General features: G+C 53.3%; 6 protein-coding genes across 6 annotated transcripts; 3 read left to right on the top strand and 3 right to left on the bottom strand.

Moving 5' to 3' along the window:
• Positions 1-883: 883 nt before the first annotated feature.
• Positions 884-2,530, bottom strand: AB675_11459 (uncharacterized protein; the record flags this gene model as incomplete). Its single annotated transcript, XM_018140307.1, has 1 exon — positions 884-2,530. The coding sequence occupies one exon, from the start codon at positions 2,528-2,530 to the stop codon at positions 884-886; it is 1,647 nt and encodes a 548-aa protein (XP_018000183.1).
• A 2,213-nt stretch (positions 2,531-4,743) lies between these two features.
• AB675_11458 (D-serine dehydratase) lies at positions 4,744-5,961 on the bottom strand (the record flags this gene model as incomplete). The annotated part of the gene is made up of 1 exon (XM_018140306.1): positions 4,744-5,961. One exon carries the CDS (start codon positions 5,959-5,961, stop codon positions 4,744-4,746), a length of 1,218 nt encoding a protein of 405 aa, XP_017999962.1.
• Positions 5,962-7,173: 1,212 nt separating this feature from the next.
• Positions 7,174-10,221, top strand: AB675_11457 (uncharacterized protein; the record flags this gene model as incomplete). Its single annotated transcript, XM_018140305.1, has 1 exon — positions 7,174-10,221. The coding sequence occupies one exon, from the start codon at positions 7,174-7,176 to the stop codon at positions 10,219-10,221; it is 3,048 nt and encodes a 1,015-aa protein (XP_018000146.1).
• Positions 10,222-11,340: 1,119 nt separating this feature from the next.
• Positions 11,341-17,505, top strand: AB675_11456 (Adenylate cyclase; the record flags this gene model as incomplete). Its single annotated transcript, XM_018140304.1, has 2 exons — positions 11,341-17,292; positions 17,344-17,505. 2 exons carry the CDS (start codon positions 11,341-11,343, stop codon positions 17,503-17,505), a joined length of 6,114 nt encoding a protein of 2,037 aa, XP_017999912.1.
• Positions 17,506-18,789: 1,284 nt separating this feature from the next.
• Positions 18,790-21,261, top strand: AB675_11455 (Alpha-xylosidase; the record flags this gene model as incomplete). The annotated part of the gene is made up of 1 exon (XM_018140303.1): positions 18,790-21,261. One exon carries the CDS (start codon positions 18,790-18,792, stop codon positions 21,259-21,261), a length of 2,472 nt encoding a protein of 823 aa, XP_018000059.1.
• Positions 21,262-21,555: 294 nt separating this feature from the next.
• AB675_11454 (Vacuolar fusion protein MON1) lies at positions 21,556-23,365 on the bottom strand (the record flags this gene model as incomplete). Its single annotated transcript, XM_018140302.1, has 2 exons — positions 21,556-22,448; positions 22,513-23,365. The coding sequence occupies 2 exons, from the start codon at positions 23,363-23,365 to the stop codon at positions 21,556-21,558; spliced, it is 1,746 nt and encodes a 581-aa protein (XP_017999819.1).
• Between the last annotated feature and the right edge of the window lie 48 nt (positions 23,366-23,413).

Genomic DNA, 23,413 nt, shown 5'->3' with positions numbered 1-23,413 from the left:
TGTAGGTACCAGATCTGATGCGCTTCCCCGCGGTACTGCATTGCTTCTTCTGGGCAGACGATTCTCACCATCTCAGCTTCGATCCTCAATTCGAACGTCGCGTGCTTCGAAGAAAGCAGCGCAGCGAACAATTCTAGAACAATTACTCAGCAGGAGAATTTTCGTCCCATGTGAAGACGCGAGACACACGTGCAAAGCCAAGCCTCTCTGGAGTACGGTCACCTCGTCGCCTTCTCGGAAGAGATCATGTAACTCCTCGCGGTCCTGATGGCCGAAACATTGTGGTCACGAGCGCGTACAAGACAAGATCTGGGCCGGGTTAAATAGCACTGACCTGACGTCTCGTCTACCTATCTGTTTCGGAGACGGTACTTCTTTCGCACAGACCGATTCTGAACCGGCCGTGGCTCACGGTCGGCGATGCAATGCTGAAGCTTCAAAATCAGCTGGTCGTATGACCTGTCCGGAGTACTTGCTTCCGTTGCTTGCGAAGGCACACATCGCGAAGTTGAGACCGGCAGAATTAAATTCATTTGTCATTATTTTGCACAGATATATCTCAACGGTGTCAACTTTGATCAGTACTGTACAAGTGTCGCCGCTCCGACAACTCGCGACTGGCTGACAGGACTTCGTCGACCTGGCGCTTCTGCCGTAGACGCGCCTTCCCTTGTACACGGCACATAGCCTGCCCCACGTGCCATTTGATGCCGCCAGGCGCGCTTTTTGGGGAACGCCATCGTTAACAGACGGAGCTCTAATCTCGACATCTAATATAGACCGTGAACACATTATTTCTCCTTGGTATAGTGCGATAGCACTTGAGAGGGTGTTCGTGAGTAGATGACGCTGGAATGGCACAAGCCAAGCCTACACATGCCGCTCACCATCCCCTGTTATTGAACTCCCAGGGGTTTTCGAATTCCTGGTTCCATGAATTGTTGCTCCTGTCTGGCTGAGGGGGTTGCAGGGCAGCAGTCTGCAGATTCGCCATACTCTGAGCATTGCGATTGCGTCTAACAAATGCATTGACTGCTTGAGATTTCTGCTGCCGTTCCCACAGAAGATGCTTCCGTAACGACTCTGTCAATTCCGTGGACAGCATATTCCGTCGGGTCGTCCTCGGTGAATGAGCCATTGATTGTGATGATGGCTGTGTAATGACGATGGGACGGGCTTGTGTAGGAGCTCCTCGCATCATTAGGCCCCCTTCATCATCGTGATCACTCGGCGACCCAGGCATTGATGGACCGTTCGGTGTCGAGACTCTTGATCGTCGTAGTGCAGGTTGAGAATGTGAGATCTCGTTCTGCAGTCCAGAGGAAGCGCGCCTCCGTTGCTCAATCTGCATACTAAGCATGCTTGGCCGTGACACAAGATCGGGCCTGCTCTCGACCCTGCGAAAGGTTGTCAGTGCGTTGGCTACCAGCTTCTCGTCCTCGGATGGCGTGTCTTCCCAGTCTTCTTCTTCGTCCTCTTCGAAGACAGAGTCATCACTATCAGATGCAATGGCGCCTTCGTCTGCCTGATCATCAGCGTCTGAATCACGTTTGTGTTGCTCTAGAATTTCCCGGAATGAGGTCTGCTTCTTGCTAGATCCATTCGATATTTGTCGACGTGTCAAACTGTGCGACAGGGAGCTGCGGGCTGGTGGCGGTTTGAGTGCCGATGGTCTGTGTTCGAAGGAGCTATCATCATCTTCTGACGAGGCGCCAAGCTGGAACATGCCGGTCTTCTTCGCTGGGGACACGGCAAGTCTGCTGGAAGGCACTGGCAAGGCAGTCGTGGACTTCCCCTTGAACGAAGTCGACACTGGCGAAAAGCCATGAACCACTGAACCGGTGCGTATCAATCCGTCAGCCGGTATCAAATCGGCCGATGAAACAGACGATTCCGAAGTGCGATGATCGCTTCTTTGGGTAGTGCTAGTGCTGCCAGTGACCGCAGTGGTCCCGGACATGCATGACTCTGTAGAGTTCTGCATTTCTTTGCTGTCAATTTCGGCATCTTTGGGGACCGCAATTGTCTCCGGAATCGGCGGAATCGACGCTTCTATGGTGGGCGACAATGGGCCTAGCTCGGACTTCTCCTGTATGTGTACTACGATCTTCTTCAATGTGGTGGGAGACAGGTGAACTTCCTTCCCTCGCGATTTCGACAGCGCACTGTCATCGGCGTCCTGAGGAGGCGTATGCCGCCTGCTCCGCGGTGTCGTCTCATTTTCGCGATCGCTAGAGCTGTCGTCCTCCGATTCGTATGAATTCGAGAGTGACGGCACCTGACTCGTTCGACCCGCAGGTACATCGATAGCTGGCACGATAGTCTTTTCGGGTTGCGGCGGACAGCAAAGCGTCTCTCGAGCCCATAACCTCCAGCTCAAATTCTCTAGCCTCGATCCGTCCTTTATATTTTGCGAGCATTTGTTGAACACAGTCCACATCCCAAAAAGCGATTCAATGTTCCTGGGATCCACCTCTTGCATCTTTGCCGCATCGAGCGTCAGGACTGGCGCTTGCAAGCGCGACGGCATCTTGTGAGTTGCCCACGATGAGATGTGCGCCTACCAAATATGTCGGGTCCAGCGATCACAGATCAAGAAGTAGTACTGGCGCCGGCGCAAGGGAAGCGTGAATTGACCGCGGTCAACAGTTCCGGCGGAGGATGATATAATGGGTGATTGCGCAAATGCGATGTAGATCACTAAAAATCCGGTCGCAGGGGTACCTTAAATCGCGAATTCGAGCTGTCGCGACTCAATAACGACGTCGTAGGGTGATAGATGCGTGAAAGTCGGATGTATAGTCGTTCGGGTGGAAGTAGCGGTGTTGAGAAGCGTCGAATATGGGCTTCGGAGGTGTAGCAGGGTGTTGGCGAGTATACGTAGCAATCAGGTTCAAGGTTGGAAGGAGGGCCGGCTTGTCTAGAACTATAGCGGACGACGGCCACAGCCCACCGGTCATAGCAAGGATCGAAGGGGAGGGATAATCTGGAGTAAATGACCGGTAAAAGGCTTTACAGGCTCCGTTTTGGTCGCGCCTTCCGAGCCCAGAGCTTTCACCGCCCAAAGGAGCTGACCCCAAAGCACATGGCGCCCAACCACCTTTATCCCTACCGCTTTCATCGATTTCACTCGCCATCCACTCCGATATCTCACGCGAATCAAATACATGGTAGACGTGATTTTTCTGCAAATGCACATATTGATTCTTCGCCACCTCCCAAGTTGAACGACTTTCATTCGGGCCAACACAGAACTTGATTCTTCGTGGGAGTGGGAAAAGCAACCAGAGAAGGCCCTTCTCACAGGTCACCTGCTCAATATTACAAGTATTAGCCTGAGGAAACGACTCAGCCGTGTTCCACCCGGAGCTAAGCCAACGATTATGTTACATACATTGACTTCGCTAACTGTGGCACGTGTTGCTGCATGGTCAGCGTAAGAAGATAAGCCACCCCAACAAGCTGGGTCTGCCCAAACTTTGCCTCCGGTTGCCAAATACTTGGCTGAGAACGCGACATTGTCGTTGGTGCTTGCCATCGGTCATGGTGCGGATGAGGACGCAGCTCGACCAGCTGACACACATTTCTTTTGCCTTCAGCAGCTACAGCGATCTTCGCGCACCATCCTGACTCGAAAAGATGAGGTGGGAAAGTAGAAAGCACAAGCGTATTATCGGCGCAGCAAGTCCATCCAGGCATGTGATCAGAGGCCCAGGCTAGTCCACATCCAAGACATTTGAATGCCAAATGTGCCCCGGATATCTGGTTATGGTCAGGGCTTCGGGGGGCCACGCACTCCACTTTCCAGATGCCGCGGCGATGGGTCTGATCTGCCGACGCGTGTGAGTGGCCACTCGTCAGGGGCGCTGCCGACTCAAAACGACCGCTTTGTCACATGAGCAGTGTGACACATCATCGTCTTCAGTCTTGGAATGATGAGCACTGCCCGAACGTAGACCTTCTCGACCTTTCGCTGGCTCTATCGACGGTGGCGTTATGTTGACAACTATGACAGTATCCTGAATATACCCGGCATCATGTCCGCCACCATCGCCGTCGCCACGCCTTAGAACCAAAGCGAACCAATAGGCATGGCTACGAAGCAAATCACCCAATGACCAAGGCTACGGTGCACATCGCTGGGAAGTCGCAACGTATATACGCTGTACGCACGTGAGTGATGAACTCGACAATTTGTTATGATGACGTTATCAAACAACACGGAGGACTCTACAGAGCCACTCCTCCATCAAGCCGATTGACGCCCATGGTTTTATTGGCAGGAGCGAATTACTGCACGCATGCCTGTCGTGTGCTGCTGCCTCAGTGTGAGTCTGCAACTCGCTTCTTTGCCTTGCCCAAAACCATGATCGTTGCAAGCCATAAACGAGGAGCAGATGTGCAAAAAGTGAGTACTTGTGGGATTGCCCAGATTTGAACTGAGGTCTCTTCGGCTTTCATACATGGAATTCCACAACGCTGCCTCTCTTGTTAGTGGCAAGGTGTGGTAGGAGGGATCAGAAGCAAGAGATTGGTCGTTGTCGCCGCCCGAATAAGATGGGTACTTACAAACGTGCTAACCACTGCACTACACTCCCAAATGCGTGCCTGGTATCTCGGAGGCAGATTTGTGAACAACGTTTCGCTTCGAATAATACATAAGGTATTTCCATGGGGAGTAGGTACTGACAAGCAGTCACTCCAGAAAACCATGCCTGTCGTTGGCTACCTGCATCTGATCTGTCACCACCCGCGACAGCTAGCAAACACATCAACCACGTTATCCGGGTCTAATGTGTCCGAATCGACAACAAAATACGTTTCATACATAGCCATGGTGATGCATGCATGATTTGGCCATATCCGAATCTTCTGACCATATTCGACTGGCAGCTCATCTGAATAAGACTCGTTCTCATACCCGATAATACCGTGCTCTTGACTGATGCGCTTCACAATCAAACGGCCTTCTTTTGTTGTGTTGTAAGTCGAGGGCATGGCCCAGCTAGTGACCACACCCTGGCCAGGGTAGTCTTTGCATGGCTCTCGCGCCAATGCCAAGCAGCCTGCTGAGATCAAGGCCTCGGGATGAGACAGGCGTTTGGGATATACAGAGCAGACCTCGGCAAGCACGCTTATGCCAATGGCGTCGTGCGGATCAGATGTGAAGGACCTGCTTTGAGCAGAAACCTGTTGCATGTCGAACAACGGGTAAACGCCCGCATGGATTTCGAGCTCGAAGTTCGACGTGGTCAATTGCAAGGCTTCCTGCAACGACTTGGCCGAGGACGAGCTCGGTGCGCCAGATGGCAGGATGTTTTGGATTGAGAGTGCTGTGGGTGAAGCGCCGACGCTGATGATCAGAGGTCCCGACCGCTCCTTCTTCAGGTTCTTCGACGCTGCCCTGCATGCGTCCACTTCTTGCTGAAGATAAGCCATGGCTTCATCGGGGGACGATCCGCCATAGCTGTTGCTGTTGTGGGTATAGAATCCTACGAGTCTCACGATGCCTTCGTCTTCAAGACCGGCAACTTCGTCGACGAGTCGCACCATTTCCTCCGTCTGTGGTTCGAGTCCAGCTCGGTGTTGACCAGCGTCAGTCTTCAGAAATGCACCAGCAGCGAATCCTGTCAGCTCCTTGAACCGTCTCAAGACCACGAACTGAGCAGGATGGTCGATCATGAATGTGAATCCCCCTTCTCCCAACTGCTTACCGAGCGCTGCCAGGCGCTCAACCGACGATGGCCCAGGAGGAATCCCATATAAGAGGTTCACCTTCGCTCCTTTCTGCTTGTACTCAAGCAGAACCGGTGTCATGAACTCAGCCTCCGCAACTGTCGAGACAATTATTCGAGCATCTTTACTTTCCTGACCGACTTGAAAACGAGTGAGCTCTTGGGTCTTGTGAGTCTTCACGTGTGCTCGGAAGCTGAAGCTCAGTTCTCGTACAGCATCGAGCATGAGTTTGGCATTCTGCTTGACTTTGGCAATGTCGAGAACGGCAGACGGCGCGGGCAGATCTTTGATGCGCTTGCCTGGTAACAAGCCTTCAATTCCTTAACGGAAGGCACTGATGAAAGCGACATGTCGAGGGTTTCAGAAGATATCACGTTAACGATTCGCCGCGCACATATCTCGCTATCGCAGGCGAAGATGCACTCTTCACGATTCTGCACATTTATATTCGACTCACTGAGGTGGGATGCCGTGGGGGAAAGGTTGGGGGTTTATCGAACTCGATGGAATATATTACCCCATAGTCCTGCAACGCACGCCCTTTCGTGGACATGAGCTTCAAGACTTGATCTGAGATGGAGGAGGAACGGTACAACGACAAGCCAGATAATATTGCAAACCCAGATTGGTCGCGTGTACAGCATGAGGTCGGCATGCCTCGCCACAAGAACCTGCAAGAATCTGAGCAGCATTAGTGTGGTTCCGGCCTGCATCTCCCTGGCCTACTGCTTCCGGGATCTTTGCTAGGGCTGCCCGCACGGCCAGGCACCTGCACTGATCGCGGAATTCTTAAGCGGGTCTGGTGCTAAATTGGGTTTCCGGCAGGGCTTTTACGTTTCAAATCCCCAGCCTCAAGCTCGGAGCTTTTGGACATCGGGAAACGCAGTTTCGAGAGCAGTCTTTCTCAGCTATGCTCTCATATGGCTACAAGCATCGTGTCGCGTCTCTCTCTAGGAGTGTAATGGGGCACCGGACGTCCGCCAGCTGTACAGAGCTGAGATGGTCACCGATGTTGAAGGTAATGCCCAGTGGAAGTTCTCGAATCGTGGCTTGTCCGCCCCATAGCCCCTGACTGGGAAGACGATTTCAATTCCCTGCACGAGCAAAGCTTCGCTGATCGGCCTGTCTCCGCTTCATTTATTGCTGCTTGTGTTCCCCTTATCCTTCGAAGACTGACCGCCAGACTGCGTTGTGCTCTGATGATCTACAGTCCGACTTCCACACATACTAAACGACCACATATACCCGCGTGGCTCTCTGGCCTTGCTATCACGCGATCAAGGCATCGCTGGCTAATACAACGCGGGCACAGCACGAGACGACTCACGAGATCAGCGATAGTGGCACACCGGGCGAGACCCACTGGCAGACAGGAGCGTCGTTTCGTGACGATGATCACTCGGACTTGACCATCTATTGTACACGTCTGTACACCTCATGTCTATCGCGAGCGATGGCTCCGAGCAGGAGGTCTACGTCAGACCGCCTTCTCATCCGGTGCCAACCTTGCAAGGTCCTTTCGAGGAGTCGATGGTAGAGTCTGTTGACAGTGCCGCAGACTTTGACGTACCAATTGATGCAGTCTCTCGGCGTACAATACTCCTAGAAGGCCCGACATACGAACGAATCATTGCGGGAAGATGGAAGCAAAAGCCAGGGGAGAACTATCATCCAATATGGAAGTTGGTCGCGCAGATGACATTTGGTCTGCATCTGTTGGCGAGAAATCTTGCGAAATCGGAGGATGAAGTTATGAAGATTCTCCAAAACCATGTGGACGATATCGACCATGTCCTGGAACGCACAGCGGAGGATTTCGATCTCGCGTACAGCGATATGTATGAACGGCTGCGATGCCTCAAACTACCGCTACAGCATGGCGAGGTCTTCGACCGCATGCTCGAGGATCGGACATTCAGAGCATCCATTCTCGACGGAAATGAGAAAATCGAGCACATTGTTTCGCGAACCAAGAAAGCGTTGAAAGACTCCATGAAAGACGTGCAGAAGGGCTTCGACGCGACGAATGTACTGGACACATATCTTTCCGGTCTCGCGCGAACATGGCAAAGGGATTCTCCAGAACATGAAGCTGTCTACGTTGCCATGCTCGGCAATGTCGAGGGTTGGAAACGGGCTTTCATGGACCTACATCTGCAAGGTAACAAGGTTGGCGGCACTCTCAAGAAGCTCATGGAGATTGTAAGTGAGATGGAAAAGCGAGCTGCAGCTGCGAGCAGGCATCAGCTCGTGATGTCGCAAGGTTCAATGGCCTCTATCGCCCACACCGCTGTTGGCTCGAGGAATTCTGCCAAGCCATTACCTGTCGCTCCAGGTCGACGCAGCGCAACTCGAGAGTCCTCGAGAAATTCTAATGTGCTGAGGGATGTCTCCAGCCCTTTCTCTAATGCGAGTCAGGATCGGTCTTCCGCTAGTTCAGCACAATCTCGACCATACTCGGGACGACAGACACCGATCCACGTCCTGTCCAGCATTGCGAATCCATCGCATGAAGAAGCCGATGAGCAGGCTATGCAACAGCAGACTCCGACTATCAGGCAGCATCATGTTGATAGTACGCCAGTCGAGCTACCAGCAGATGTGCCCCACGAAGCCCTTCGAGCCGCTCCAGTTTCGAAGAACAACCGTCTAAGTTACACTTTGGGTCTGAAACCGAACATCGATGACCATCGAATATCGAGCATCTACTACCCCAAAGCACTGAGTGATCTGCTCAAGATCCAACATACCCCGCCGATACTGAAATCACCACAAGTAGCAACAGTTAAGCAAGAGTCGCCGCACACCAGCGATGGCGATTACTTTTCTGCTCATATTCGGGGATCGTCAATCACACTTGTGCCTGTGGACGTATCCAAGCCTCAATCCGCCGTGGTGACGCCTGACAAGAGCACTCCCTCGAGCGCACAGCGCTCACCCGTCATTGTTGACGCTGAGTCTGTTGACACGGGCTCCCGCACTCCAGTCATCTCTAGCCCAGGACTGAATTCGCATCCCACAGTGATGTCAATGGCAACGCCGCCGCCGCTACCAGTGGAGCTACCCGCTGCAAATGAGAATCATCGTCGCGAAGTCAACACGCATCACCGAATTCAGGACTCAAGGTCAAGCATGGGCCTGCTTTCGAGTATTGGCGAGCCAGGTCCAGAGGTTGCCAACAGCCAGTACGACGGTGAAGATGCGACCCCAGCGGACTTGCCGACCATCATGATTGAAGAGCCCGATTCGAGTAAGAGGTCCAAATTCAACGAGGCCGATCTAAGCACAAGGACCAAATTCATCTCCGGCATCGATCTCCCGGAGACTGTCGTCGCTGCTCTAGCGAATCATCCTGAATCCGCAGCGTCAGAATCTGTTGTAGAGCAAGCAGCTTCGCCGGAACCAGAAGAGGCATTCTATACTCCTGGAGAGGGGCCAATATTTAATGAATCAACTTCCGAAGCGGCCGCAACCCAAGAACGCTCGAAGATCGAGGACAACGCAGCTCTAGCCTCGCCAACGACTACCGAGACTCCCACGCAAAAGAGATTTGTCGCCGAGCTCGAAGCTGAAGTGCCCCGGGACTCGTTATACGGGCAGCAGAATCGTGAGACTGTGGGCTCGTTGGCGGAAATGGAGGCGCTGCCCGCAGCGCACTTCATCTTACCGTCAAGAGCATCTGCGATCGCCATCAAGGTGAATGCGCCTCCAACCAAGGAGACGAGGACACAGTTGCACAAGGCTCGTGTGCAGGCCAGGGAGAAAGAAGAGGCAATTAAGAAGGAGGAGGCGCTGAAGCGGACTGAAGCTCTGAAGAAAGAGGGAACGCTGGGACAGGTGGAGATATTAAAGTCGACAGGAGTGACGGCTTCGCAGGGCACTAAGCAACGAGCTAGCGTGCAGAACGTCGTCAAACCGTTGAGATTGCGGCTCGCCAAGAGAGATGGCAAAATGGTTGCAGTCGAGGCAAACAGCCCGGGCATCGAGGAGTCAGAGAGATCAAACGTCAAGTCAGTGCGGCTCAGTACGGACGTGATAGCGACGATGCTCGCACAGATGTCAGAGACCCCAGCTACATCATCCGAGTCGGAGCACCCGACATCTGGAAGCTCTCCCTTACCCGCGCACAAGCGCTTTGGCCGCCCCGAGAGTGCGCCTGTACCGCCATCGCCGTCTGGGCGCACAATGGTGACGATGGACTATGCCTCTGCAGGCGCCTTCGAGGGCGAGAGGTCGAATGCTAAAGCTGCCAAACGACACAGCACCAGTAGAATCAGCACAATGAGTGGCTTGAGAGATCTGCTCACCAATGCAACGAATCGTCGGCATTCGACTGAGAGTGTCCGAACGACAGTGACGAACAGGAATTCGATGGGGTCGCAGCCAGACGGTGCCAAGTTGCTTGACAGGACTACGGGAGTGGATGTATTGTGGTTCAAAGGCGGTAACAAGGACAAGACCAGCGTCCCTGTCGGAGTTTCATGATGGACTTCGAGGGACTTCGCGGTTGCTCTTTTCACAACAGTGATCCGAGGGTATTTCACGACTTATGATTCTTCTGATGAAGCCAGAGCTCGACTGAGCTTGGTGTATACATACTGTTTATATGTTGTGTCGATATTGTGTGTACATATGTTGATGCGACTATAATATACCATATACCTTACACACCTTCATGCACACAGAAAGACACGGTCCCATCGCTTGCGTGCTCCTCAGATCTATGAGCCCATAGACGGCAAGCAGATGCGAAGATTGGTTGGCTTTACACAAGCAAATCCTGCATTGTGTGCGCATCGACCATCTCAAAAGCGGGGGAGAGTGCGCGCTTGGTCCAGGCTTGGTGACCATGTGGAGGTAAACCTTTCCATGCCCAGACGATCTGGTGGCCGAGCCAATGATGGCGCCGGTTCGTTGCTTGATCGAACTGTATTGATTGATTTCCAATGTCATGTCATCGCCGCTGGCAGCAACAGCGATCTTGCTTCTTGCACTTTTGAATATACCGACGACATATACATCCGCGAGCAGATAGCGGCTGCGCTGAGTCATTTGTGAGAGTGAAGATAGCAGTCATCTCCGCCTCATCTCCTAACCCGCGACCGGGACGTCTGCACCGTGCCGAACCCGCAGGCACAGCCCACCTCAGCTCAAGCTCATTCTTAGATCTCAGCGCCCAGATCTTGAGTTCGAAATTCGCGGACAACGTCAATCGAACGAAGCGCGACAACAGTTTCCTCCGCCACCGTCGTCTGCGCGCTTACGAACTATGGTCACGACCTCTCTCGTACCTCTCGCGGGACGCGACGTGATCCTGGCACCGCAGCCCGTCTGAATTATCAGACGATTCTCAGGGCGCGGACCTGGTAAGCCGCACTATTTCGTATGAAGTCTATACACCCTCGACCGGGCCGTACTCGGCTCACTCGACGCTCGGGCTTCGCTCAGCCTGTGTTCACATGCCGTTGGGCCGGGTGCGATGCGGCTTTCAACGACCATGACGAGAATTCTGCAACTCGCATCCAGTCTCCCTGCATTTTCAGAAGCATTTGAGACAGCAATACTGACAACCCTCACCAGGTCTGCATCGTGAGTCAAACCACAATGTCGAAATACTCCGATGGCGTGTCACCGCTCCCGCGGCAGAAGCCTTTCCCTCATGCACACTCGAAGAAGGCCATGGCCTTACTGGGAGAAGATGGACCCGCACAGCAGAACCAGAGAGCTCAACAACAGAACGCACAGATAGCGCCCTGGGAGGAGCCAGCTGGGAACGATGAGAACATATCGCCATGGGCCGCCGATCCGCAGAGTCAGATGGGTGGGACAAGGCCGTTCAACACCTCGTACTTTTCTGAACAAACGCCACGAGAGGCTCAGTTCCCGGGCAGGAGGACTGACACCAGCCAGAGCACGTTCTCCGACGATTTCGAGTGGGAACAGCGGCGACCATCTGTAGCGAGCGCCAACACAGCCAGCAGCGCGGATTCGCGGGGTGCAAATGGCCGGAAGAAGAATTTGGGAAAGTTCTTTGGAGAAGATCTCAACGAGTCGAGGAAAGGTTCGAATGCGAATCTCCCAGATACAGCGCAGAACGGAGACGCCTCTTCAGCAAAGCGGAACAACTCAGTACAAACACAGGATGACAGGCCAAGAACGCCAGCACCGCCCTCGAAGGATGTTGCACCATGGGACTATCAGAATTTCGAGGACGTGTCGAAGTACGGCTCTGCTCCCATACGGCAGGAGCCAATACCAGAATCCCCGCAGAACACTCCAGGCACCGAAAACTCAAGCACATCGTCATTCAGGAAGGGACTGCTTCATCGACATACCAAGAGTAAGGAGGAAGGCGCAAAGGAAAGACTCGCCCCACCTTCCGATCCCAAGCGACCTTCCACCAGTCGGGAGTCATCTGCAAACCACATCGCAGCATTAAAGAGTAGGCCGACCAATTTGACGCCGATGACCTCGTCTACGCAGCTAGCACAGTCTGGACCTGCAGCACCACCTCGAAGTGCAACCGCTCCCCAGCCAGAGAAAGAGAAGCGTGGCTTGTTTTCAAAGTTGAAGCGAGTCAAAGATAAGCACACTCACGCACCAGAGCCTCCGCCAAAGCAAACGAACGATCTGCCACCTCTTCAGCCCATTCAAAGTCGAGATAGGACCTTTTCGAACAAGAGCGGTGGCAGCAATAACATTCTCGATCAGCGAGACCGAGAGACCAGTGTTGCGTCCGTCGACAGTGCTTCGACAATCAAGGCTGCAGCTGATCCAGTGATGCCAAAGCTTGATAGGTCGTTCACAGCGTCGTCGAAAGCCAGCAGATTTCACAGGCCCGGTCGCAATAGGGGACCTAGTGTTGTGAGTGAGATAAGTCAGAAAAGTGTCACGACGCCCACGACGCAAGCACCGATGCAGGCCGGCGTCTTTAACCTCGATACCAATTTCGACGATATGTCAGATATCATTAGCAAACCACAGATTCCAGAAACACCGGGAGGAGACATTATCTGGGCTGGCAAGGGCATGCCAACTCCGAGCACAGAGCTAACAGCGCCAGCCTGGGATGCCCCTGACAGCTGGGCTGTGAAAGGTCAGGAAGACGAAGTGCTCAGTAGATTACCTGAGGTCAACGAAGAGGGTCTGCCTGCCATCGAAGAGGATGACGGACTGTCGTACTTCATGCGAGTCTTCCGGGCTGACGGCACATTCGCGACCCTTTCGATGAACATCAACGCCACTGTTGGTGAAGTCCTGCAATCACTGGCCAAGAAGTCGGTTCTTCACGATTCGATAGACAACTATCAGCTTCTCCTTCGCAAGCATCAAACATCGAGGGAGCTGCTGAAAGGTGAAAGACCTATCGCTATGCAGAAGAAGCTCCTGATTCAAGCTGGCTACAGTGAGAAAGACCACATCGAGGACGTGGGTCGTGAGGATAACAGCTACCTCTGCCGCTTCACATTCAGTCACGAGAAGCATTCCGGCTACGGTAGTGGTCTTGACAACGATCCGTCGTTCAACAAGATGCAGAAGTTCAGCCATGTCGATCTGTCCGGCAAGTCGCTCGTAACAATACCCATCATTCTCTATACCAAAGCACCGGAGATTATCTCCCTCAACATCTCACGCAATCTGGCGTTGAATGTGCCGAAGGACTTCATTACGGCATGTATCAACCTACGTGAGATCAAATTCACAGGGAACGAGTCGTGGAAGCTGCCTTCCAGTCTTGCTTCTGCCGGCAGGTTGACAGTGCTGGACGTCTCGAACAACAGGATTGAGTCGCTCGATCATGCTGACCTACAGAAGCTTGTTAGCTTATCTAGCCTTAAGATGGCCAACAACAAGTTGACGGATTTGCCGATCAATTTCTCGCAGTTCAGACAGCTTCGAAGCTTGAACCTGTCGTCCAACAACTTCAGCACTTTCCCAGAGCACATATGTAGTCTCCGATCTCTTGTCGATCTCGATATCAGCTTCAATAAGCTGTCTCATCTGCCGAAAATTGATCAGCTAAAGACACTCGAACGGCTGTGGGCAACCAACAACGAGCTCAAAGGTCCATTCAACGAAGGGTTCCGGAGCTTGGTCAATCTCAAGGAGGTCGATGTCCGGTTCAATGGTATCACTAACCTCGACAGCATAACTGATCTGCCGAATCTAGACTCGGTTTATGTGGGCCACAACAACATTTCAACCTTCAAAGGCACGTTCAAGCAGTTGAAGACGCTGGTTCTCGATCATAATCCTCTGACGACCTTCGAGCTGGAAGGCCCGCTTCCATCGTTAGTCCATCTGAATCTTGCGTCGGCAAAGTTGGTTGAATTCAAAGAGACCATGTTCGAATATCTGCCAAACCTGCAGCGACTGAACCTGGACAAAAATCATCTGTCGAACATGTCTGCGCAGATCGGCAAATTGGCCAAGCTGGAGTACTTCAGCATGGCCAAGAACCCACTCAACATAGTACCGCCTTCAATTGGCAGCCTCGTTGAGCTCAAACTCCTCAACATACGCGAATGCAATGTCAAGGCACTGCCGCCAGAAATATGGTACTGCAGAAAACTCGAGACGCTAAATGTGTCGTCGAACGTGCTCGAGTCATTCCCGAAGCAGAATGCTGCACCGCCGCCAGTTGATAGTAACAACGCCGTCACTCCAGGATTGTCGCACTCGCCCAGTTTCGAAGAACTTGGCAAGCTGGAGGATTTTCAAGCCAGGAGACCCAGCCAAGCATCTGCTGGTATGCTCAGCGTTGGAAGCTCGCCTGGTGGATCTGGCCGTAAGAACTCGATGGCATCGATATACAACCAGCCGAACAGGAAGATGTCACAGATTTCGCGTACGAATACTGAGTTCTCGATGGCCTCAACCACTCGTAAGGACTCGAACTTGTCCCAAGCGCGACTGCAGAACACATTTGCTGGATCACTACGTTATCTGTCTTTAGCTGATAACCGCCTCGAGGACGACGTGTTCAGGGAACTTGTCATGCTCCCAGAGCTGCGGTCCCTCAATTTGTCGTATAACGAGCTTGATGACTTCCCTCAAGGCGTCTTGCGAAGATGGCCTCAGCTACAAGAGCTCTACCTGTCCGGGAATGAGCTTACATCACTACCTTCCGACGATCTCGAAGAAAGTAGCAACCTCAGAAGTCTGCATCTGAACGCCAATCGCTTTCAGGTTCTTCCAGCAGAACTTTGCAATGTTCACAAGCTGGCAACATTAGATGTCAGCAGCAATTCGTTGAAGTACAACGTGTCAAACTGGCCATACGATTGGAACTGGAACAGAAATACGAATCTCAAGTATCTCAACTTCTCTGCAAACAAGCGGCTGGAAATCAAGCCAGCAGCTCATCAAAACCAGAATCAATTCAACGCGATGAGCGGAAGTGAGTTTCAGGATCTCACCAGCTTCAATACGCTCAAATACCTCCGAGTGCTTGGTTTGATGGACGTCACCTTGCTCATCAACACGATTCCCGATGATAACGAGGATCGTCGTGTTCGAACATCTGCCTCCTTAGCTGGCGCCCTCATGTACGGAATGGCCGATACCCTCGGCAAAAATGACCACCTGTCGACGTTAGACCTCTTGAAGCCCAACTACCGTGGCCATGAACAGGAAATCCTGGTCGGTCTTTTCGATGGTCAATCTATGACCAGCGGAGGATCGAGGATCGCGAAGTATCTGCACGAGAACTTCTCATCTACCTTGGCGGAGGAGCTTTCTAGGGCCGATAAAGCTGGCGACACTCCAGAAGACGGTCTCAGAAGAGCATTCTTGTCGTTGAACAAAGACATGGCAAATTTTGCTAGCAGCAACTTTGATGCCAGGGAGCACAGATTAGCCAATGGGCACAGGGGCTCGACGATTGCCAACGTGCTTGGACCGGACGATGTTGGCTCCGGGTGCACGGCCGCCGCAATCTACCTCAACGGAACGGATCTGTATGTCGCCAATGTTGGTGATGTATGTGCCATCATGATCGACTCTCGTGGTCAACATGTGGACTTGACCTTCAAACACGATCCTGCGTCCAAATCGGAGCGTGAGAGGATCCGCAACGCTGGCGGCTACGTCTCGAAGCAAGGAAAATTGAATGACGAGCTAGAGGTGAGCAGGGCATTCGGATACTATCGACATATGCCTTCTGTCATTGCATCGCCCCACCTGTTCCACTGCCAATTGAGCGAGGGCGACGAAATCATTGTCATTGCGACACGCGAGTTCTGGGACTTTGTAACTGTTGACCTGGCCATCGATGTTGCACGCGCAGATAAAGGTGATCTCATGCTCGGTGCTCAGAAGCTGCGTGATTTGGCGATCGCCTTTGGAGCAAGAGACAAGATCATGGTCATGGTTCTGGGCATCTCGGAGCTCCGAAAACGAGGCCAGAACCGATTCCGAGGCACCAGCTTGTCGATGGCTAAAGAGCTTGGTGGTGAAGAGGGTGCTATCTTTCCCAGTTCGCGCAAGAATCGTCGCAAAGGCGAAACTCTGGTTGGCGACTCCAAACTTGCTCGCTTGGAAGAGCCGGACGCCCCTGTGGGCGACGTCGCTATCTGTTTCACGGATATCAAGAATTCGACTGCGCTCTGGGAGATTCTGCCTGTGCCTATGCGATCGGCCATCATGATGCACAATGAACTCATGCGAAGACAGCTGCGCATCATTGGTGGCTATGAAGTCAAGACCGAAGGAGATGCATTCATGACCGCGTTTCCGACAGTCACATCGGCGCTTTTGTGGTGCTTTAGTTGTCAGAGTCATCTCCTGGAGTTGCCCTGGCCAACGGAGATCCTTGATACCGTGCATTGTCAAGAAAAGTTTGACGCGGATGGCCAAACCATCTACAGGGGTCTTTCCGTGCGCATGGGCATCCACTGGGGGCGTCCAGTGTGCGAGCAAGATCCAATCACGCGTCGTATGGACTACTTCGGACCCATGGTCAACAAGTCAGCTAGAGTGTCTGCGGTCGCAGACGGTGGCCAAATCAGTGTCAGCAGTGACTTTGTGGCGGAAGTGCAGCGTACTCTGGAGCAATACGCAGAAGAGGAACGCCGCGACTCGGTCGGGTCACAGGATACTGTTAGTGACGATCCCTTGGGGGTACAGATCCGACGTGAGCTGCGCCAGTTGAGCAGTCAAGGTTTCGAGGTGAAAGACCTGGGAGAGCGCAAGCTCAAAGGCCTCGAGAATCCGGAGTACCTCTACCTCATGTACCCACATTCGCTTGCCGGACGTCTCAATGTGCCTCCTGGAGCCGAAAGTCAAGTGCAGATGGGCGATAATGGTCAGGAGAAGACACAGCCAGGTAGCTTGGGAGCCGACAGCCAATTGTCTTTGGAAGTAGATGAAGTCTGGAAACTGTGGGATGTTGCACTTCGTCTGGAAATGCTTTGCAGCGCACTGGAAAGTCCAGAGAAGGCTCAAACACTGCATAAGCCGGAGCTCAGTCTTCTGACGCGCATGAAGAATGCTGGCGGCAATATCAGCGACTCGTTCATGGTCAACCTCTTGGAACATCAGGTGACCCGCGTTGAGGTAAGTGATTGCCCCAATTGAAAGCTGTGACAGAGTACTAATTTTTGACAGACTTGTATCACCACATTGGAGCTTCGCCACATGCTGAATCCCTTCGAGAGGGGTGCATCACTTCTTGACAAGGCTGCTCCAATCCAGGATCTCCTCAGTCAAATCAAGGAGATAATGGGCAAAAGAGCCACGCCAGGCGAGTCGATTTTGACTCAAAGATAGTCGCAAGCACGAAAAGCATTAAGTGTCTGGGAGATTTGTCTATGGTTCAACTTTCATTGCAGCGATTCGCGTTGTCTGAAGCATTGTGCAAGGCGTCAGGGAGTACACAGTTGCTCCTTCATGATGATATTGAGGAGGAAACATGTCATGGCTATGCGTCGCACCTTCTACAACTATGGCATTATTACGACCTACTAGGCAGGCAGGCGATGGACTCGGAAAGAGCGATCGCAGAATATTGGCACTGTCCAGAGACCTTTCACCGTATACACAACCAGGATCTGATTCTTGATCGGATTCATGGTACGAGAGCAGATATTAGGACATAGCATGAGCATCAGCATTGACATTTGACCGTCGACTGAACATCTGATCCCTTGTTCGCTCTATGACCTCGAGACCTTTACCTCAAGACCGCCCATGCAATTGGCCTCTGTTGTGTGTGGATGTACTGAGTGGATCAGCGATTGTAGTCCTACTGTAGGTAGCTACGCTAACAAGCGGTTTCGGCGAAATATCCAGCGACCGGCGGGGGTGTGGAGGCATTGGGGGTAATCAAGCACGTCAGTGTTCTCCTCCACCAGGCACGGATGCTGCATTCAGAGGACTTGCCGCAACCTTCGACAGTTTAGGCATTCGATGTCAGTATGAAGTTCGCTGGTGCCCAATACCCATCCACAGACTGCTTCGTGTCACGAAGTGAGCTTGAGCAATCATTGCTCACCGCGCGCCAAGTCAACCGTTTGACATTTCCCACGGAGGTAAGAGATCAACATCAAGAAGTATCCTCCGAGACGGCAGGGCCACAACTGTATGCTTCATGCACAGGGCGGAGTTTTTGCTACTGGCTCATTGCGTGACGTCGTGCGAATACGTCGTTAACCAAGTACAGGGGCTTCGCAGCTTCAAGTCATTTACATTGTTCTCGTCCCCGGCGTTAATATAGATTGCCGCATTTTAGACATTTATTGCCGGCATAGGGCCAGGACATCAAGGGCGTGATACTTGTGGTGACGACGAAGCGAGTGGCACATCTTCGGTCGTGGTATTCGAGCTCACCTTCATTGGCTTCAAGAGGGGGATCCTTGCGTATAGACGTGTAGCGACGACGAGGTGTGAGTCACTTAGTGTCCACGGGGAGGACAGGCCTCAATACCTAGGTATAAAGCACATCAAGCATACAGCCCGAGATGATAGCATAGCACGACAAGAGCCAACAGCACAACTCCAACACTAGATCAACACAACACACAGCAGCAAAAGCACTCATCTACCCCAATCACAATGGCAGCATTCAAGCCCAACCCAGTCGCCAATCCAGCCAACATAATCGGCGGCACGCCCACCTCCCACCACCGCTTCACTCTCCTGACCCCCCAACTCCTCCGCTTCGAGTACTCCCCCATCGCCGGCGAGTTCGAGGACCGCGCATCGACCTTCGCCATCAACCGCGGCGCCTTCGACGCCGTCCCACATAAGCTCAAGCACAACGCCGACGGCGCATTCGAGATCATCACTGACTTCGTACACTTGGACTACGACGGCAAGGAGTTCAGCCCCTCTGGGTTGCTTGCAGACATCAAAGGCAAGACGACGCTATGGGGCGCGCAGTGGCGGTACGGGCAGGAAGCGAAGGAGGGCGGGAGCGGGAATTTGGGCGGGACGGCGAGGACGTTGGACGAGGTTGATGGGCGGTGTGCGCTTGGGGTTGGAGTGTGTTCGACGCTGGGATATGCGGTGATCGACGATAGTGGGAGTATGTTGTTTGATAATGCTGAGGGGAAGGATCGGTGGGTAAAGGGGAGGAAGGGAAGGGAGGCGGGGTATGTCGATGGGTACTTGTTCGCGTACGGGAAGGATTATAAAGCCGCGATCAAGGATTTCTACAAGTTGAGTGGGAAGCAGCCTGTTGTGCCGCGGTGGGCGCTGGGGAATTGGTGGAGTCGGTACCATCGGTATGATGACAAGGAGTATCTGGGGCTGATGGATGATTTTAAGAAGAGGGACGTGCCGTTGAGTGTGGCGGTGATCGACATGGATTGGCACTATACGTATGACGAGCGCGTGCCGCACGCGGGTTGGACGGGGTATACTTGGGATGAGAGTATATTTCCGGATCCTGAGAGGTTTGGGAGAGAGATTCATTCGCGGGGGTTGAAGATGAGTCTGAATGATCATCCACATTCGGGCGTGCATCATCATGAGAAGGTGTATGAGGAAATGGCGAAGATTTTGGGGCATGAGACTAAGGATAAGTTGCCCATTTTGTTCGATCCGACGAGTAAGGCGTTCATGGACGCCTACTCTAATGTTGTCCATCGGGACCTGGAGAGGATGGGTTGTGATTTCTGGTGGATCGATTGGCAGCAGGGGAATTTTTCGAAGGTGCCGGGGGTTGATCCGTTGTGGGTGTTGAATCATTTCGTCTTCGAGGATAATCGGGAAATCAATGGGAAGCATCCTGTTGTGTTTAGTCGATATGCGGGACCAGGCAGTCACAGGTACCCGATCGGCTTCTCAGGCGACACGGTCACGACTTGGGAGTCTTTGGCGTTCCAACCGGAATTCACTGCAACAGCAAGCAATATTGGATACGGCTGGTGGTCTCATGATATTGGTGGACATATGTTCGGAAGTCGAGACGATGAGCTTGTAACCAGATGGGTACAATTGGGCGTGTTGAGTCCAGTCATGCGTCTGCACAGCACTAGCAGTCAGTGGATGGGCAAGGAGCCGTGGCACTATCGCAAGGAGGGTGAGGTTGTGATCGAGGACTGGATGAGATTCAGACATCGACTGCTGCCGTACCTCTACACACTAGATGTGAACGGAGCAAACCTGGACGAGCCGCTCGTGCAACCAATGTACTGGCACTTCCCTCAGCGGCATGAGGCATATCAGGTCCCGAATCAGTACTTCTTCGGTTTCGAGCTGGTAGTGGCTCCGATCGTGACTCCAAGGGACAAGAGAACTGGTCTGGCGGTCACAAAGGCGTGGCTACCGCCTCTTGGGAGGTTTGTGGATATCTTCACTGGGACGGTGTACGATGGCGACCGCGAGCTCAACCTGTACCGTCCGCTTGGCGAGGCACCAGTGCTGGCTCATGAAGGCAGTATCGTTCCACTCGATGCAAACCACAAGCCAAGCAATGGCGCCGCCAACCCGGAGGCCTTCGAGGTGTATGTCGTGGTGGGTCGGAATGGCCAATTCAGCATTCTTGAAGACCCGGCGGACGACAGTGAGCAGGTCAAGAAAGAAGCTCCAGCAAGCGGCGAGCGAGGCAGCTTGATCCAGTGGAAGCAAGCAGAGGGCAAATTGGCGGCCTCCGTGACCGGCAGGACATGGTCATTCCGCTTCCTATCTATGACGGAAAAGCCGAAACAACTTAAAGTCAGCATCAACGGCAAGGATGTTACCAGCGATGCCAAGGTCAATGTGTATACCTACCCTGAATTACCTTCACTGAAGGTCGACTGTCCTTACCAGGCGTTCTCTGAGAAATATAACATTGAGATCGAGCTCGGGCCCGACCCTCAGCTGTCCGTCATCGACCACAAGGCTCACATCAATGAACTCCTGCTTAGCTACCAGACCGAGTTCACGCTAAAGGACAAGCTCTGGAGCGTTGTCAACGATGGCGGGAAAGGCGCTGCGAATGTGAAGGCCGGGAAGCTGATGAGCCTGGGCATTGATGCGGCTCTTATGGAGCCGATTGCGGAGTTGATACTGAGTGATTCAAGGGGCATGAACGCGTGAGTGTTTTGGCTTGAATAGAATCAATAAAGCTCGTTGAACGTCGATGGAAAGAGACGGGCTCTTTGTCTTTTTCAATGCTCGTTATACGTGCTTCTAGTGTCCGTCACTTGATCCTCAGAAGACCCGAGTGCCCAGGCTTCAGACACGTTGAACGTGGACACCGTTCTTGAAAGGACGAAACTCATGCGAAGGTTGCTGCCTGGGCAGACATCCGTGGACGGTTTGGTTCGCAGTCGTGTACACTCCATCAAGCTCTCACCTACCTACTGTCTGTTATGCCACGTAGAATCACGATCAGAAGACCGCGCCTCCAATGATGAACACCCTCTCCTCCTCCCGCTGCACCCACTGCACGATCCTATTCGCACTCTGCGCAAGCGCATTCCTCGCCATCGTCGGGCCAGCCACGCAGTACAGCTCAAACAGAGGCGTGACCCACGCCAGTGCGCTTGCCACCGAGCTGACGCTGTGGTGCACTTTTACACTTGCGTGCTTCGCGTGCACGCTCGCATGTAGCTGGTGGTAGATAGTCATAAGCTGTCTCCTGCGATTGAGGTTGTCGTAGTGTGGAGACAGTGATGGCATGAAGAATTGGACATTGCCGCGGGACTTGAAGAGGAAGTGCCGCACGCCGGTGCCGGGCACGATGTCCGTTGGGGACGGACGCGCAGCTTGCAGGGCGGACTGGATGACGCGCATGCTGCCTGTGCGAGTGAATTCGTGGACAAGATAGCGCTTCATGCTTTGCATGGACTCGAAGGACTCTTTGTTCGCGCTGAGGAGGATGATTGCTACGGCGTCCTCTTTGGCGATCTTCTCATCGACTTCGACCTCGCGGGCCACAGCGCCTGAGGTGGAGATGTAGCTGACATACATGAAGAGGTAGCCTGTTTTGTTGAAGCCGGGCAGGCAGATGGGGATCCAGGAGTCGCCGCCACCGGCCTTGATGGCTTCCGCCTCGAAAAGCATGTTGAAGATGAGCTGCAGGTCGCCTGGGTGTAAGGAGTGCTTCTTGGGACGGATGACGCTGACGAGGCGACCGCCAGCAACGACGAGACCGTACAGCAGATCATCGACGCGAGCGCGGACGAGTGTGCTGTTGATGACGTTACGGTGTGATTTGCGGATCTTGAGGCACTCCAGGGCGGACAGGAGGGTGGAAGGTGAGCCTTTGGTGAAGCTGTCGGCTAGGGAGGAGAGAAGCACTTCGGTGCCCTGCAGAGGCCGACGGAGATCGGTCGAGGGGCGGACCGAGAAGATGTGAGTAAGGTGGCAGAGTCAGTGTTGATAGAATCTGCATGTACATCGCGTCTAACTGGGCGCGGAGTTGGGCGTCGGATTCGGAAAGAGCACTGATCGCGACGAGGAAGAGGTTGGTCTGTGCGAGGATGACGAACTTGACGTGGCCGGCTTGGAAGGATCGGAGTGGATCATCTGCTGCATCGTAGGACGAGATGATGGTCTGGATGATACCGAGATAGCTGGAGATGGTCTGGTCGGAGCCGTGGCGTGTATATATGGGCTTGCCGGCGGCTGAGAGGATGAGGTAGTGCTTCTTCTTTTGCTTCCACAGTGCTTGGGCGTGCTCTTCGCTTGTGTCCGTGGTGTCCTCAATGTTCTCGAACTCGTGCTGAAAATCAATCTCCTCATACATACCCTCGTTGCGGAAGAAGTCCTGGTCATCCGCATTGATCAGAGTAGGAAGGCCGTCGTCCAGAGCTCCTCCGAAAATACTTTCGGAATCTTGTCGTGCTGTACGGAATGGCAGATAGCTTCTGATACTGCTCGTGTCCTCGCCTACCTCGCTGTTCTTGTTGCTGCCATATCTGTATATCGAACGAGAGGATTGTCCACGACTAGGCACGACTTTCACCTCTTGCGTGCCGTCTGGGCGGTGATATGTATTGACATCGGTCGTGGAGACAGCCGTGGTTGCCGTGCTCGCAAGACTTGGTCGCAAACTGCTGGCTTGCTGGTGGCTTGTGGTAGGACGACTTTGCAGCAGACCGTGCTCACTCGGGCGAGGCGGCAGAGAGGGTCTTCCACGCTCTGGCGATGAGGGTCTCGTGCCGGATGTGGAAGTTGTTGTGCTGGAGGGAGCCATGGTCGATGTGGTGGTGAAATGGTGAGACCGGCTGGTCGACCGGTCAAT

This window comes from Cyphellophora attinorum (assembly GCF_001299255.1).
Source record: "Cyphellophora attinorum strain CBS 131958 chromosome Unknown Contig13, whole genome shotgun sequence".
Classification (NCBI taxonomy): domain Eukaryota; kingdom Fungi; phylum Ascomycota; class Eurotiomycetes; order Chaetothyriales; family Cyphellophoraceae; genus Cyphellophora; species Cyphellophora attinorum.
Note: the sequence above shows the minus strand (reverse complement) of the source record. Positions and strands in the feature narration are given on the sequence as shown.